The sequence below is a fragment of the Temnothorax longispinosus genome, chromosome 2, assembly GCF_030848805.1.
Source record: "Temnothorax longispinosus isolate EJ_2023e chromosome 2, Tlon_JGU_v1, whole genome shotgun sequence".
Taxonomy (NCBI): domain Eukaryota; kingdom Metazoa; phylum Arthropoda; class Insecta; order Hymenoptera; family Formicidae; genus Temnothorax; species Temnothorax longispinosus.
The window spans coordinates 13781842-13798693 of NC_092359.1; the positions used below are offsets into that span (position 1 = coordinate 13781842).

The 16852-nt window shown below is 39.1% G+C and overlaps 3 protein-coding genes and 1 long non-coding RNA gene across 4 annotated transcripts in view; 2 read left to right on the plus strand and 2 right to left on the minus strand.

The window, feature by feature from the left end:
* Positions 1-16852, minus strand: part of LOC139808109 (trimeric intracellular cation channel type 1B.1) — a 193209-nt gene that overhangs the window by 17363 nt on the left and 158994 nt on the right. The window lies entirely within an intron of this gene.
* LOC139808113 (uncharacterized) overlaps positions 1-16852 on the plus strand; it is a 32923-nt gene that overhangs the window by 5008 nt on the left and 11063 nt on the right. The window lies entirely within an intron of this gene.
* Positions 6922-12187, plus strand: LOC139808752 (uncharacterized). Its single transcript, XM_071771089.1, has 2 exons — positions 6922-8758; positions 9723-12187. The coding sequence occupies exons 1-2, from the start codon at positions 7497-7499 to the stop codon at positions 9865-9867; spliced, it is 1407 nt and encodes a 468-aa protein (XP_071627190.1). The 5' UTR covers positions 6922-7496; the 3' UTR covers positions 9868-12187.
* Positions 15158-16060, minus strand: LOC139809045 (uncharacterized). Its single transcript, XM_071771657.1, has 3 exons — positions 15933-16060; positions 15486-15825; positions 15158-15399 (listed from the first exon to the last, which is right to left on the minus strand). The coding sequence occupies exons 1-3, from the start codon at positions 16020-16022 to the stop codon at positions 15158-15160; spliced, it is 672 nt and encodes a 223-aa protein (XP_071627758.1). The 5' UTR covers positions 16023-16060.

Here is a 16852-nt window from a genome sequence, read left to right on the forward strand (position 1 = left end):
CAACTCGTAAGGTCAAGAGATCCCGAAAATAATAAACGTTTTGCCGTAAGCCGTCACCAACCGGCGACGCGGCATAACATAATTTGGTGGCAGAGGTGGGATTGACCAAAGCACCAGGACAACTAGGAAAGACAACAGCAAGCCTGCCTAAGGTACACAAATAAAGTCTACCAGTTAACGCTGAGTACGACTAACAAGAAAAGAAAATAAAAGGCCAACACCCAAGGCCAAGTGCAAACATCCAGAGGACCAGCGGACGACGCCAAGCAACGGGCAACGCCAACGCAGCGGACGACGCCAAGCAGCGGACAACGCAGAAGCAGCGAACAACGAGAAGCAGCAACTGCGTTCGACAACCAGCATCTTACTTCACGCCAGGGCCAGCCGCAAACAACGGAGCATGCGAGCGACCATGCGAGCCGTACTTCTAATGTAAGTCGAGAAAATTTAAAATTGTACTACGCGTGAATGTCGGGAGAAAATAGTCCTCCCCGAACGCCAATAGCCAATGCGTCGTGGTTAATCAACGAATTTTCACCACGGGTAAATAGTCCGCGCGCGACAACACAAGCAACTTTAGATAACGTTCGTGTAGCATTAGAAACGCGACACTCGGACAGCGAAACCGAGTTACCGGAAAACGTTGTTACTGAGCGCGAGTTTCCTTTTGGTGAGATTGACGAGAGTTTATTCTCAAACGACCCCATTGACCGGACGGACGAAAAACCGCGTAGAAGCAGACCATACGTTAGCCGAACCCCTAGCAGAGTATCCTTGCGACGAGAATTTTCATTAACCTCTTACGAGAGCGATACATTCGACCCTAGCGAATACTATCGGGAAAACGGCCAAGAGACGCGAACGGAAAAACCCCTTTTAGGAGAACGCACTCACACAAACCAGCCACAAGCGCAAGTTAAGGAAATCGAAATGGCACAGTCACAATCTGACGCACAGTACGCACCGCTATCTACGGAAACGCACGACGTAAGAGAAATATACAATTTATTACGGGAAATGCAGAAAATGCAAAAGGAATCGCGTATGGAAATGCGTGACGAAACGCGCGAATTACGAGAACGGTTAATAACACTAGAAAATAGTGCACGAAACGGCGACCAAGTAGGAGCCGGAAACGGAAGATATTCGAGCAAAAATTACGGACGGACGGAACACGATATAAGAAATCGGCGTAGTTCCATACCGAATTCTATAACGTTAAAAGAAGCACGAAGCATGATCCCTGAGTTCGATGGGATGTCGCGACAAAAATTACAAGAATTTATAAACGCGTGCACATATGCGGTACATAATATTATACAGCCTACAGACGAAGAATCATTAGTACAGGCGATTTTATATACAAAATTATAATAAAAGGAAAGGCAATGCAAGATTTTGAAACGCGAGATATACAAACATTCGCTCAATTAAAGCAACAATTAGAAGATTGCTATCAAGCCAAGCAGAGCACTACCCATTTGCAGATTGAGTTTAATACGCTCAAGCAAAAGCCAAACGAAAGCGCACATGTTTTTGGGCAACGAGTCGACCTACTAGCCATGAAGCTATATGACGCTATGATAGAAGGAGAAGATCACTCCAGTATGTTTAAACGCGCGATCCAGCAAACGATACAAAAACAAGCTTTAATTAATTTTCAAATAGGATTGCGCGACGAATTAAAAATACTTGTACGTTCGCAGCGATATGCGACGTTACAAGAAGCTATAACGGGAGCGAGCGCGGAAGAAAAGCTCATAGGGCCGACCGCGACAAAAACGGGCGCCTCGCCATACAAAAATAAGCCAGGATATACGAGACAGCCCCAAAATCAGAGCGTACAATGTTTTAAATGCGGAAAAACTGGTCATTATGGACGGGAATGCCGAAGCCAAGGAAACGCATTACCTAAACCTAGCAAACCTGCACAAGTAAATGCACTGCAGAAATATTGCAATTATTGCAAAAAATCGGGGCACAACTGAGATGAGTGTTGGACATTAAAAGGGCGAAACTACACCCCCAACACCAATAAATCTAAAGAAAACAAAAAAAGACAGCAATTGAAAGTGCCGAACCGAAGGAAGAACGCTGACCCTGCAAGCAGCGAAGACGAGCAAGAGGAGGCGAGAGGAAAACAACCACGACCTGCCTCAGAATATCGGGTTACACATATCAAAAGTGTGCCATACGGTCGTACGAAGCCAGAACTGTTATTAACAAGATTACCCATACGAGAGGTAAAATTCGGAGCATCGAATATGCTATATGACTCTGGTTTAACAATTTCGTTAATAAAGCTAAACGCATTAAAAGATGACGCCCTAGTCTATGAAGATCGCATAGCTCTCACCGGAATCACGGGACACAAAATACACACACTCGGAAAAGTGTATGCGACCATTGAAACAAATAAATTAAAAATTAAACACGCATTTTATGTGGTAAGAGAGGACATGGCCATAGAATACGATGGAATCCTAGGAATAGATTTCCTACGGAAACACGCTGCATCTTGCGATTACGAGCAAATGCAATTAAAAATAAAGGAAGAAACTTTCAAATTGCACCCGTATGGAAAGGTCACACTAAAGCCTCGCAGCGAGACTATAATAGAGGCAATTACGGATAAAAATGAAGAAGGTATCGTACAAGCAAGAGAGATGAAACCAGGAGTTTATATTGGAAACTGCCTAGTGAAACCGAAGAATCATATTTGCATTGTAAGCGTAATAAATACTACAGACAAGGAAATTGAAATACCGATTCCACAAGTTACGCTGGAAGAACTAGAAACAGATACTCATACAAAAATACACGCAACATTGACGGGAAAGGAAACTAAACCTGCTGTATCTCGAAACGAACGCATCTGACTAGCATTACACAGCAGTACACAGCACTTAAACGCCGAGGAAAAACGATCACTCCAACACATATGCGAAGAATACGGCGATTTATTTCATTTAGAAGGAGAGCCATTATCGTGTACTGCAGCAGTAAAACACGAAATAAATACACGCGCTGACGCTGCGCCTGTGAATGTAAGAACCATACTGACTTCCAAACAACCATAAAGCGGAAGTAAATCGGCAAGTACAAGAAATGTTAGAAAACAAAATAATTCAAAGCAGTACTAGCCAATGGAATGCACCGTTGTTAGTGGTACCTAAAAAAGCTGACGCAGCCGAAAATCCAAGGCTCCGAGTAGTTGTAGACTTTCGAAAGCTAAACGATCTAACGATAGGCGACTCATTCCCACTGCCGAATATCACTGATATATTTGATCAGTTGGGGAACGCCAAGTATTTTACTACGCTAGATCTGGCATCTGGGTATCACCAGATACCGATGGCCGAACGAGATAAACACAAGACGGCATTTTCGACACCTTACGGCCACTACTAATTTAATTGCATGCCGTTTGGGCTAAAGAGCGCGCCCGCAACGTTTCAGCGGTTAATGACTTCTGTACTAACTGGCCTACAGGGAATTAAATGTCTTGTGTATCTAGATGACATAGTAGTGTATGGACCTAGCCTGGAGGACCACAACAAACGATTAAGGCCCAGTTCAACAGTGGCCAGTTAGCTTAACTAGTAGTTAACTCTCACTCTCCGTCTCTATCTAACCTTTGAGTTAAAAAGAGACAGAGAATGAGAGTTAACTACTAGTTAAGCTAACTGGCCACTGTTGAACTGGGCCTAAGAGAGGTGCTACAAAGACTCCGAAAAAACTGTTTAAAATTACAACCGGAGAAGTGTGAATTCTTGCGCAAGGAAGTGATCTACCTAGGCCACATTATTTCGGAGAATGGAATTTCTCCAGACCCGTCAAAACTAGTAGCGATAAAAGAATTTCCTACGCCAAAAAGAGTTAAGGACGTGCAATTATTTATCGGCTTAGCCGGTTACTATAGAAAATTCATAAAAGATTTCTCGAAGACAGCCAAACCGTTAACAAATTAAGTTAACAAAGAAAACGGAAAAATTTGAATGGACTTCAGAGCAAGAAAATGCTTTCAATAATTTAAAAGAAAAACTAACAACGGCACCTGTGCTTAAGTATCCGGATTTTACGCAAGAGTTTATTATAACTACTGACGCATCCGACCATGCCATTGGAGCAATACTATCTCAAGGAAACATAGGTGAAGACCAGCCAATAGCTTATGCCAGTCGAATTCTATCACGAGCAGAACAAAATTATAACACCACAGAGAAAGAGTTGTTAGCCATTGTATGGGCGGTCAAACATTTCCGACCTTACGTGTGCGGCACCAAATTTAAAATTGTAACCGACCACAAGCCGTTAACATGGTTATTTAACGTTAACAATCCAGGCTCAAGATTGATTCGATGGAGATTACAGCTGGAAGAACACAATTACGAAATTATACACAAAGCCGGAAAGGCGAATGTAAACGCCGACGCACTGAGCCGCAATGTAAAACGAGACGAAGTTGCCGCAGAAGAAGAACCGAAAATCCACACGATAAACAAGGATAATTCCAACGAAGAGGAAGCAAGAATATATACAAAAGAAGAAAAGAAGCAGATATTACATGAGTACCATGATGCACCTATAGGAGGGCACCAAGGCGTCGAACGAACAGTAAATAGAATCATAACTGGCTTAATCATAACTGGTTAATCACAACTGGTTAATCACAACTGGTTAAATCATAACTGGCGCGGATTGACGAAAAACGTCGAAAAATATATAGCTAAATGCGAGCTATGTCAAAGAAATAAGTTATCGCGGAAAAATAAAGTACCGTTGGTAATTACGGACACACCTACCAAGCCGTTCGAGAAATGTGCTTTGGATATTGTAGGGCCACTTACGATTACAACGAATGGAAATAAATATTTGTTAACATTTCAAGATAATTTAACGAAATATAGTAAAGCGATACCAATTCCAAACCAAGAAGCAAGTACAGTAAGTAAGCAATTTGTGACAAAAATTGTCTTAGAGCATGGAATTCCAGAAAAAATTCTGACCGATCAAGGCACGAATTTTTGAGCGAGGTATTCAAAAACACCTGTAAACTCGTGAAGATAAACAAAATTCAAACTACCGCGTATCATCCCGAAAGCAACGGAGCACTCGAAAGATCCCACCGAACATTAGCAGAATACCTGCGATACTACATAAACGAGGACCAAACGGATTGGGATGAGTGGATACCGTTTGCGATATTCGCATATAATACAACGCCGCACACAGCGACGGGGTATACACCGTTTGAGCTAGTATACGGTTACTAAGCTGAATTACCGACAGCACTGACAAAACCACCTAAACTCACGTATAACTATGATGATTACGCACAAGAGTTACGGGAAAGATTAAGAGCGACCAACAAAGTTGCCAGGAAACACGTACAAGAGGAAAAGATTAAAGCGAAAAAACAGTATGATACTGTTGCGCTCGCCGAGTCGTTCGTTCACTCACACACGCTCACACTCCCGACGCTCACGGAAATAACAGAAACACTGCAGTTATAACAAGAATAATCTCGATGTTTATTATAACGTCGCGATACAGGAGAGCGTGGACCACGTCCGCACGGTCCAGCAGCTCGAGAACAAATCTGTCAGCTGTTACATTAAATCAATAAAATCAATAACTGGCTCGTTACTAAGGACAGGCTACATTCGACTTTCCGTTGCACGCTTCAGCTTGGTGTCGGAAAGGTATACTGGGCGGCATGCACGCAACAATACAAAGATTAAAGAAACCAGTTTTCGTGTAGGTGACAGAGTACTCATGCACGATGAAACGTTACGACGAGGACGTTCAAAGAAACTTGAATCCCTATGGACAGGACCGTACACAATTATCGAAAAGTATTCAGATGTTAATTATACTATAAAAAAAGGAAGAAAAATAATGCGCCTACATGTAAACAAATTAAAACTTTTTATAGGAAAAAAAAAAAAAAAAAAAAGGAGAAGAGATAAATAAATAAATAAAAAAAAGGAGAGAGAGAAAGAAATACACCCTGAAACAGAATGTCTCTGTTACAGAATACTCGCGTGCTGGAGAGGGCAAGCATTAGCCCAAGCAGAAAAAACGGAACCACATTATAAAATCCAACAATTCCAATATAACCCAGGGATGTATTACGAGAAGCTTGGAAGAATGTACTATTCCCGGAAGACATGGAAGTTAGTCATTAAATTTGATTTAACAACGTTAAATCGAAGACACGAGCAAATTGAAAAATATCTACAGGAAGCAAAAATTACATGCGATAATAAGATTTTACAATTACTGCATAAGGAAACGTGCCTCACCTTTGAAAATATCGCAAGAAGAGAATTAGAATATTTAACAAAAATCCTCACGCAGATCAACACAATATACAAAACGTCGACAGACTCAAGGAGGGGATTAGTGGACGGAATAGGTTCAATAGCAAAATCACTGTTCGGAACGATGGATGCAAACGATAAAAAGCGCATCAACGAGCAATTGCAACTGTTGGGAAACAATCAACAAACGTTACACCCCGCGTAATGCAGAATCAGATCAAGGTGATGAATGCCACCATAGGGCATATAGAGAAATTAGAAGGCATAATGGAACGAAATCGTAATCTATTAGAAAAACGATTTACAGATTACCTTAATAAGGACGAAATAAAAGAACATTTTGAAATTGGCATAGCGGTAATCACAGATCTAATCCGCGACGTCGAGAACATACTTGAATATTTGGCATGCATAAGAAAGGGAACAATGCATCCGAAATTAATGCCAGTAGAGGATATCACCTGGCAGTTGAAAGAAACAAGTCAGCAATTGCCACCGGGATCATATTTCCCGTTTAGAGTCCACCTCGAAGACTGGTTTACGATTGAAAAACACACGACAATAAAGGCATTCTACAAGAATAATCAAATATATATCGTCTTACTTTTTCCCCTAATCACACCACCGCTCTACGATATAATGAGCGTTATTGAATTTCCTGTGCTCACGCGCAAGAATATACTCACATCAGTAAGAGTCGACAATAAAATAATAGCAGTAGACAAAGAAAGAGTGACCTACATGCTTTTAGATAAAGATTATCTGGCAAAGTATACTTCTACCAATCTACAGTACGTATGCACACAAAATACACTGGTATGTATATCGTATAGATGGAAACGCACCGTGCGAGATACAAATGTATGTTCAACAGCAACATTACTACAAAATGTGCAAATTCAGACACACTGTTACAACACAAACAAAGTGGATTTTATTACGACGACCACACGATTGGCTGTATTCAACAGTAACTGAACAGCCGATACTTATACAATGTAATGAACACGAGGAGAAGCAGATAATCAACAACACTGGCAAAATTACGCTGGAAAAGGAGTGTAAGTTAATGACAATCGATATGACAGTACAAGCTGAAGAGACAATATATGAGACAGATATAGAGACATATTTACCCGAAGTAAATATTTCACTTACATATGACCATGTATGGCATCTATTGAGGAAATTGATGTTTATACAGTGCCTTTCATAATTGGAGTTTATCATAGTATGCGCAAGCCTAGTGATGCTAACGAATATCTAACTGATTTTGTAAATGAATTTATTGAACTTTCTCAACGTGGTATAACTGTTTACAATGAAACATATACGGTTGTTATTAATGCAATAGTATGTGACGCTCCGGCTAGATCATTTATTACATATATCAAAAGTCATACTGGATATTTTTCATGTTCTAGATGTGTACAAGAAGGCGATTTTTTCTACAATAGAGTCATTTTTTCTGAAATTGATTGTACTTTACGTACAAACGAAACATTTAGAAATCGAATTCAAATTAAACATCACATAGGTAATTCTATATTAGAAAAATTATTAATTGATATGGTTTTACAAATTGCACTAGATTATATGCATCTAGTTTGTTTAGGCGTTATGAAAAGATTGCTGCAATTATGGGTTAAAGGCAACAAAAATATTAGATTGTCAGCAGAAGGTGTAAATTCAGTTTCGAATTATCTAATTGCAATTAAGTCCTGCATTCCATCTGAATTTGCCAGAAAACCAAGAAGTTTACATGATCTGGACAGATGGAAAGCTACAGAGTTTCGTCAATTCTTACTGTATACTGGAATTGTTATTATGAAATCAATAATGCGACCGATACTTTATGATCATTTTGTCTCTCTTAGTGTTGCAATAAGGATATTAAGCGATCCGCAGTTATGTACATCATTTAATGCTTATGCGAATTCTTTATTAGTATGGTTTGTTTCCAATTATGGAAATATTTATGGTAATGAATATTTGTCATACAATGTTCATAATCTCGTTCATCTTGCCAACGACGTAAAAACTTTTGGTTGTTTAGACAATTTTAGCTGCTTTAAATTTGAAAATCATATGCAAAAAATTAAAAAAATGTTACATCAATCTGGAATACCATTACAAGAATTATCAAATCGAATCTTTGAAGAATTACAAGTACCAATCCAGCCGCTCAATCACACGATGCAATATTCAATTGTAGTTTATAAACATCGATCAGATAATAAGGACATTTCTTATCTACAGTTTAAATGTTTTAAGATTGGAATAAATAAAAGTGACAATTGTGCTTTTCTCGATGACAACTCTATCGTTTTTATTTTAGATATATTTGAACAAAATCGGGTGTTTTGTACCCGTGTAAAACGTTTTATAAATCCAAAATCCTTTTTTACTGCACCGTGCGATTCGAGAAAGCTTGGCATCCCAGCAAACGAAAAAAGATTGAAAAGAATTAAAACGGGATTGCCAGAAATTCAATTAAGGACTTTCCAAATTCCATTCTGTCCAAAAAAGGGATTGAAATAATTTCAATATCATGGAATTCCTTATTTTAGAAAGAATTTGTCTTTTTTGAATCCCATCCAATTCCGACACAAAAATATTATACCACTGAATGCCAGGTTAGGGATTGGAAAGTTTCGTGATGAATTCCATTGAATACCATTGATTCCGTTAACGAAATGAATACCACTGAATGCCAGGTTAGGGATTGGAAAGTTTCGTGATGAATTCCATTGAATACCATTGATTCCGTTAACGAAATGAATACCATTGAACGCCAAACTAGGAATTAAAAATTTCCGTATTGAATTCCATTGAATTCCGTCTATTCTGACAATAAAATGAATACTATTGAATGCCAGGATAAGGATTGAAAAGTGTCCGTGTTAAACTTTGTGGCGGTACGCGCCAACAATAGTACACGCCCGCGCGGTATCTGCATTACCGGCAATTCACGTCGACGCCGCTAGGCGTCGCATCGCCGGGGCATCTTCTCGAGTTCAAAGTTTCGTCTCGACCGCTATGTAAAGGGACCCCCTACGGTGCCTGACAGATCTTACAAATCTCATTTTCGGGCTAATTGCCCGTCGGCAGTAGTGCGTGTAATGCCCTTAGGCATACACAAAAGCTCACCGACGAACAACGGCGCTTGGTCGCCCAACAGAGGCGCGAGACGTTTCCTAAACCATCTAATGCCATGCAATTCCATAACCTTTACGGATTTCATAGGATTGGATGGAAATGAAATTTTTCTTTTTTGGATTCCATGGGATCGGACCATCTCATTTCGAATCCCATCTAATTTCATCTAATTCCGCCAAAAAAAGGGATTCAAAGGTATTAAAAAATTTTAATATTTTTTAATCCTTTTGCGTTTGCTGGGATATTTTTATTATCAAACACTACTACATTTGACATTATAACAATTCCAGTAACACGAATACAAAAGAAATGTTTTAAAGTGAAATATCTCGATAAAGTTGATTCTTATGTTACAATACCGCTTCTTCTTACTAATAATTAGGTGCAGTACAAGTTTATTTTAATATGTTTTAATGTTAACTTCGCAATAATTTTGTACTTTACTTTGAACTTTCGTTTTTTATGATAAATATCGTGCAAATTTTGATATATATCTTAAGTTCTGAAGGTTAACAAAAGGTTGGTATTTCGGTGTAAAAGTGTTTAGTAAGACCTTAATTTTTGGTGGATATTATGTATATTAATGTAAATATTATAATCCTTATTACAGATCGCAAAAGGAACAATGTCGTGTGAAAATAAACAAAAGGCAAGAATGTGGAATTATGCGGTTGTACAGTTCCTCGCAGACCTAACATATTCAGAAATACCAATAACATGGATTCAAAAAGATGACTCGCAGTGCTGGTGGCCGCCTAGAACATTAAACTGTCCACAGATGATTGCAAACTGTAAAAGAAAATACATCATACGTATTTAAAGGTTTATTTTAATTTTAAGGCTTAAAAAATTTGCAATAATATTTTGTTATGGCTCGTACTATTTTATAACCTCTGAAATTTTAATCACTTAATTGTCAACGCTTAAAAGCTGTTTTTCTAGTTTATTCAACCGCAAGTGAGAAACGTTATTTTTTTATTTTTTAAGCTTTAAAGCGCCGGCATTTGATGAGCTTTAACCCGTTGTGGTCACATGGGGTCCAGTGGACCCCAGGCTTTTTTTTTTTATTTTTTTCTTAAAAGTATATTATTTTGAGAGTAAAACGCACAAAATTTTTTTACTCTATCTCAAAAAATTTTGATGAATATTTTTGTGAAAAAAATCAAATTTCTCGAAAAAAAAATTTTTTCTCGCGTTTTTTCAACATAAAAAAATTTTTTAAATTATTGGATTATTAAGAGGAAGTCATAAATTAATTCCAGTTCAAGGTTTGAGTCGATACATCAAAAAAGAACGTAAATGGAAACTGTTGTGGGGTCCATTGGACCCCGTGTGACCACTACGTTATTTTTAGGAGGTGTGACCACAACGGGTTAATTCTCTTAGAAAGTCCTCAAATTGTTTTGCTTAGAGAGACTATTTGCGTGTCTGATTACATATGTTCTCCGGGGCGAAACCCGGGTAACCAGCTAGTATAACATATACAAAGTTCCGATCATACGTAGAGCCTATATTTAGGTTTTCCGGCGGTCTAAAGGTTAATGCAATAAGATTTTTTTTACTATGACATGATTGAGAATTAGAGGTTGCAATGTAATCATAGAGAAAAGGATATTTTTCCATTATCTTTCATACTTATAGCTTAATAATCTTTTTTAATTTGTTTAAAATCACAATGTGCTCATATATCAGACATTAGATGGAGATATGTACTTATATGGAGGACTTAGGTTGGTGCGGAATATTTCTACAAGGAGATAGTGCCAGCACTCCTGGTTTAGACCAGTGGGTGCTGGGACTGTCCTCTGTCGAGGACAGAGTCCGCATTGGTCGATGTCCTTGATCCAGCTTTGACCATTGGGTGCTGGGACTGTCCTCTCTCGAGGACAGAGTCCGCATTGGTCGATGTCCTTGATCGAGCTTTGACCAGTGGGTGCTGGAACTGCCCCTTTTAGGAATAGAGTCCGCACTAGCCTATGAATCTTCCAGAGGAAACATGAATACATCTCCTTTTGATGTCCACTAGACAAGCATGCTCGTAAAATGATTCAGAAAAGAGATTATTAAACTATAGGTATAAGTCCGACAGATAAACGCGTTATGATAAATAGTAAAGGATAGTATAAGTTATATATTATAAGTTAATTATAAGTATCAATATTGTCGTACAACTCTGAAATTTGAATCACTTGTCAGTGCTTAAAATGTCTTATGCGTTCATTAAACCGCTAATAAAATTTTTTCTTTTTTTACGAACGCAATTTGATTGTTTTTTTACAAAGTTGTGATTGAAAATCAGAGATTGTACACAATTGGCTAGTTTTACATAATTATTTTCTATAGAGAATTGGCTGGTGGACTCCACAACAAAAACAGATTCATGTCTGATGCTTATAATAATACATATGTGCAAGTACAGCCTATATTTAATTATACAACAACAGTAAATCTGTTTAAATTGAAGAATGTGGAACCCACCAGCCAATATGAAATTTAGATTTTGGAATATATCGCATATATTCCATAGAATATACCAAAGACTATATGTGAGGAATCCTTGAATGATCCTTGACCGGATCAATATGTATTGTGATAAAAAGCTGTTTACCACAAATGTTCATTAACCAAATAAGAAAAATGTTATTGTTATATATTAATATAATATATATAGAAAAATATAATATACATTTTCAACATGTTTTGAGTGCAAAATATATCTAATAAAATGATTATTCAATATATATTTATATTTGTCCCTTTCCTACGCAAAAACATGTATGTCTTTTGCACATACTAATTCCAGAAAAGGTTTTTAAATTAATTTCAAGCAAAAGCAAATAAAACAGTTTGTTTTTGCTTAGAATTAATTTAAAAACCTTTTCTGGAATTAGTATGTACAAAAGGCAAATTATAAATTAATTAATATAGTTTAAATATACAATAAAAGAACGGTTACACTGCAGTTATATAACAATAATGCTTTAAATTATATTACTGCTATATAAATGTTATATAACACCGCTATATTTATATTATATAACTGCAATAATCCATGAGTGGGAAATTACAACTAACGTGTGCATAACTGTTACGATCGGATGTGTTATATAGCGTGTTACATTTCGTTATATACTGGCAATATAATCGTTATATATCTGTGTTTGCTGGGATTCTAATTTCTTTAAATAATTATGTACACATGAAAGCTTCAAGAAAATGTATACACAAATATTTAAAGAAATTAGGGTATTATTACAATAGCATATTCTTGAGACCATATTAAGTCAAAAAATCTTGTATCATTTTTCCCTCCGACAAGCATTTATCAAGATATAAGCTAAATATTAAAAAAATTACCAAATTTTTCTTGAATATCTCAAAAAGTATAAGGCAAATAAAAAATGTTTCAGACAAAAGTTGTTTATATTAATTAATAGAAAAAGATGATGTAATAAAAAAAGGGAGTTTTTATTTAAAAAATTTGACTTGGACCCTACTGGGCTCAACATGGGTTCCAGACTCAAAATCTAATAAGATCATCCATTATTCCTCTATAAACCCTCCAACTTTTATCTGAAACATTTTTCCAATAAACCAATACTTTCTGAGATAATTAGTGAAAATAATTGGCATACAAAATAAAACTCACCTGGACTTCCGGTCGGACGGTAGGAGCGAACAGACGGCTCATGTAAGAAAGCGCAAGGAATCCGGAGTAAAAGAAAGGAAAGGAAGGGGGACCTCGGTGGAGCGATGGGATCGACGGAGGAAACGTAAAGGAAGAAGAAAAATTGAAGGGAGTGTGCGGAACAGCCAGTGAAGCAAGAACGAGAGGACACAAGAAGGAAGAGACGTATAGGTTAGGACCGAGGAAGGAAGCGGAAGGAGGGGGAGAGAACGATGGAGACGGAGAGTTGCACAGGCATGTTGGCGAGAACGCGAGCGGAGGGCTGCAGTGCAAGACGAAAACGGTGAGAGGAGATGGCACAGGATGCGGAAACACCGACTGCGGCCGAGACGGCGCGGGGTGCCGGCCCCTCCAAAAGAGCGGGTTGGCACTACTGCGGGGCGTCGAGGCGTAGCAACGGTGCAGGCACGAGCGACGGGCGCACGCGCGGAGCGAGGCCGGGAGGATAGACAGGACGGCGCTGGGAGCGGGCAGGGCTGGCAGGCCTGAGGAGGAACGATACGGGCCAAGAGGTGCGCACGTGCAGAGAGAAGACGGGAGAAGAGACGGCGCTGGGAGCGGGCAGGGATGGCAGACCTGAGGGAGAGGCGATGTTGGCGTACTGAAAGAAAGCACGGAAGACGAGAAAAACATAAGCGAGAGTGACAGGAAAGGAGAGGACGATGAGGACCGAACAAAGGACGGAGGAGATGGACTGGATAAAGGAAGTTATAAAGGAAATAAGGGAGGTAGGACAGAAAATAGAGCGACAGACCAGAGAAATAAAAAAAGGGTAATTCTTCAGTTTAGCTACAGCAGCACAAAAAACGATGAATTTAGGCTCATTTGACGCGTTTTTGCACGAAACGACCGAATCTGGCAGAAAAAAGTGTCGCTCTGCCCCGCGACGCGAGATATTAATCGTTAAAGTTGACAGGAATCAGGTTATGATTCCTGTCATACCGACGACATGTAGCAACACTGAACGTGCCCTGCGGCCACATGCGCATGCTCAGTGGTCGCACGCGCATGTAAAACTGCGCCAATTTTAAATGAATCAATCGTGCAGAATAACCAAGCATCTCGATTCAAGCAGTTAGGTCTCACGCTGGGAGTTTTATTAGTTTAATTATGCGTGGGAAGCACACACACACACACACACAACGGGGGGGGGGGTGCGAGGGGGGGCCTTCGGCCCCCCCTCCCCCGCACCCACCCCGCCAGTAGGCTGCGTGGACCTCGCTTTACAACATAAAGTACATGCTAAGTTGTAAAACGAAATTATAAAGTACATGCATGGGGGAGGGTGCAGGGGAGAAAAACCTTTCTGTTCACGTGCGCTCACGCATGTAAGCCCCCTTGCATCCCTCCATGCATGTGCTTTATAATTTCGCTTTACAACTTAGCATGTACTTTATGTTGTAAAGCGAGGTCCACGCAGCCTACCGGCGGGGTGGGTGCGGGGGAGGGGGGGGGGCCGAAGGCCCCCCTTCGCACCCCCCGTTGTGTGTGTGTGTGTGTGTGCTTCCCACGCATAATTAAACTAAAGAAACTCCCAGCGTGAGACCTAACTGCTTGAATCGAGATGCTTGGTTATTCTGCACGATTTAACTGTTTAATGATTTTCGTTAAAGCAGGGCACACACACACGTGTGTATGTCCTGCTTTATAGAAGTTGTGATTTTCGTTAAAAAAAGCGTCATCTAATCTATATAGGTTAGATGACGCGCTTTAAACACTTAAATACTTTTAAAGCGCGTCATCTAACCTATGTTCATCATTGAAAGCTAATTGTAAGTGATATGTAAGTGATTTATTATTCTAATAAAATAGAATTAATAGATTTTTTAATTTAGCATGGAGTATTAGCAAATACAATTAAATGTAGTCAGTGCGATAACAATATAAACATTAATAAAAATACATTAAAATATCGATATAGAAAACGATATTACATAAAAAATATACATAAAGAACGTGTCTCCAAAATGTGCGATATAACATTTTAACGTGCAGTACTTGGTCCCGGCTCTTCGGATGAGACTGGCTGGTCCTCGGTAATGGACATTGGAGGATACATCTCCGCGATTATCTCAAAAAAGGCTTCGATACGTTCCAGTCGTTTATAGGCGCGTTTGAACAGATATTCGGACAAATATCCAAGAAGGTGCTCGGATTTAGTTCCGTATCTTGGAATATTTGCCCGAACCTCTCTCCAAACACGCTCTATATGTTGAGTGTGTGCACCTGTAAATTGAAAAAATGTATTGGAATACAGTACAACATTAATAATATAATTAGCTATATATATATATATATTTAACATTTTTTACCACTCTCAGGATCGACAAAATTGTAGGAATGGTTCACTGTCAGATGTTGGAAGTCTTCATTGCTTAAGCAATTGTAAGACTTCCAACAATCTGACACGATCGTGGTTCCTGGCAGAATCCATTCCTTGATGCATGCCAGGAGTGTCTTTTCTGTCCGATCCTCGACTGGAACGATGAAGACCTTTTTTGAGTCTCGCTCGTACCCTCCAAAAATCCAATTGCCCTTTAGAAGTCGGCCACGATTGTACTTGCGATGTCCAATTTTCGCCTCATCTATTTCAACTGTGTGTCCTGGGCCACCAAGCTTTGTACTATACTTATCTGCCCAGAACACACAGACCTGCAAGTAAAAAAATAATATTAAAATTATTTTTCGACATTAATTATTATACATTTTTCTTTACTATACAGTACAATTATTATTAACATAAATTAAGATATAATTACCTCTCGGCAAAAATTGAACCAATCTGTAATCGTGGCTGACGCCACGCCAGTCTCATCCATTGTGTCATCGTGACGCGGATGTCGAAGCATTAAAAAACATGCTACTATTTTAGAAATAGTAGCGATGTCTAAATGACTTTTGTGGAACCAAGTACCGGTTTTCGCACTTTTGTAAAAATCGCACGTTTTGCAGACACGTTTTTTATGTACATTTTTTACATAATATCGTTTTCCACATCGATATGTTAATGTATTTTTATCAATATTTATATCGTTACCACACTGACTACACTTAATTGTATTTGCTAATACGCCATGCTGAATTAAAAAATCTATTAATTCGCTTTGGCTATAAGTTAAGTGGGAAAACTCTAACAAGCTCAACATTGTTGCACGTGTCTGCGACTTCACATATGACTTTAGCGCGTTTCATTTGTTTAATTCTACTTGTTATTTTGCACACTAGTTTCAAATTGGCGCACTTTGCATGCGCGTGCGACCACTGAGCATGCGCATGTGGCCGCAGGGCACGTTCAGTGTTGCTACATGTCGTCGGTATGACAGGAATCATAACCTGATTCCTGTCAACTTTAACGATTAATATCTCGCGTCGCGGGGCAGAGCGACACTTTTTTCTGCCAGATTCGGTCGTTTCGTGCAAAAACGCGTCGAATGAGCCTAAATTCATCGTTTTTTGTGCTGCTGTAGCTAAACTGAAGAATTACCAAAAAAAGAAATGAAAGAGATGAGAAGACAAATAGAAAGGCTGGAGAAACGACAAAGGGAGAGCGAAAGGAGCGAGGAGCAGGACGAGACAGAGGAAAGAGGATCGGATGAGAGCAGCGAACGAGGGGAGGAAGAAACGGAAGAGGTGAGGGAGTACAGCGACGGAGCAGTAAGGGGGAAGAGGGCAGTAGAAG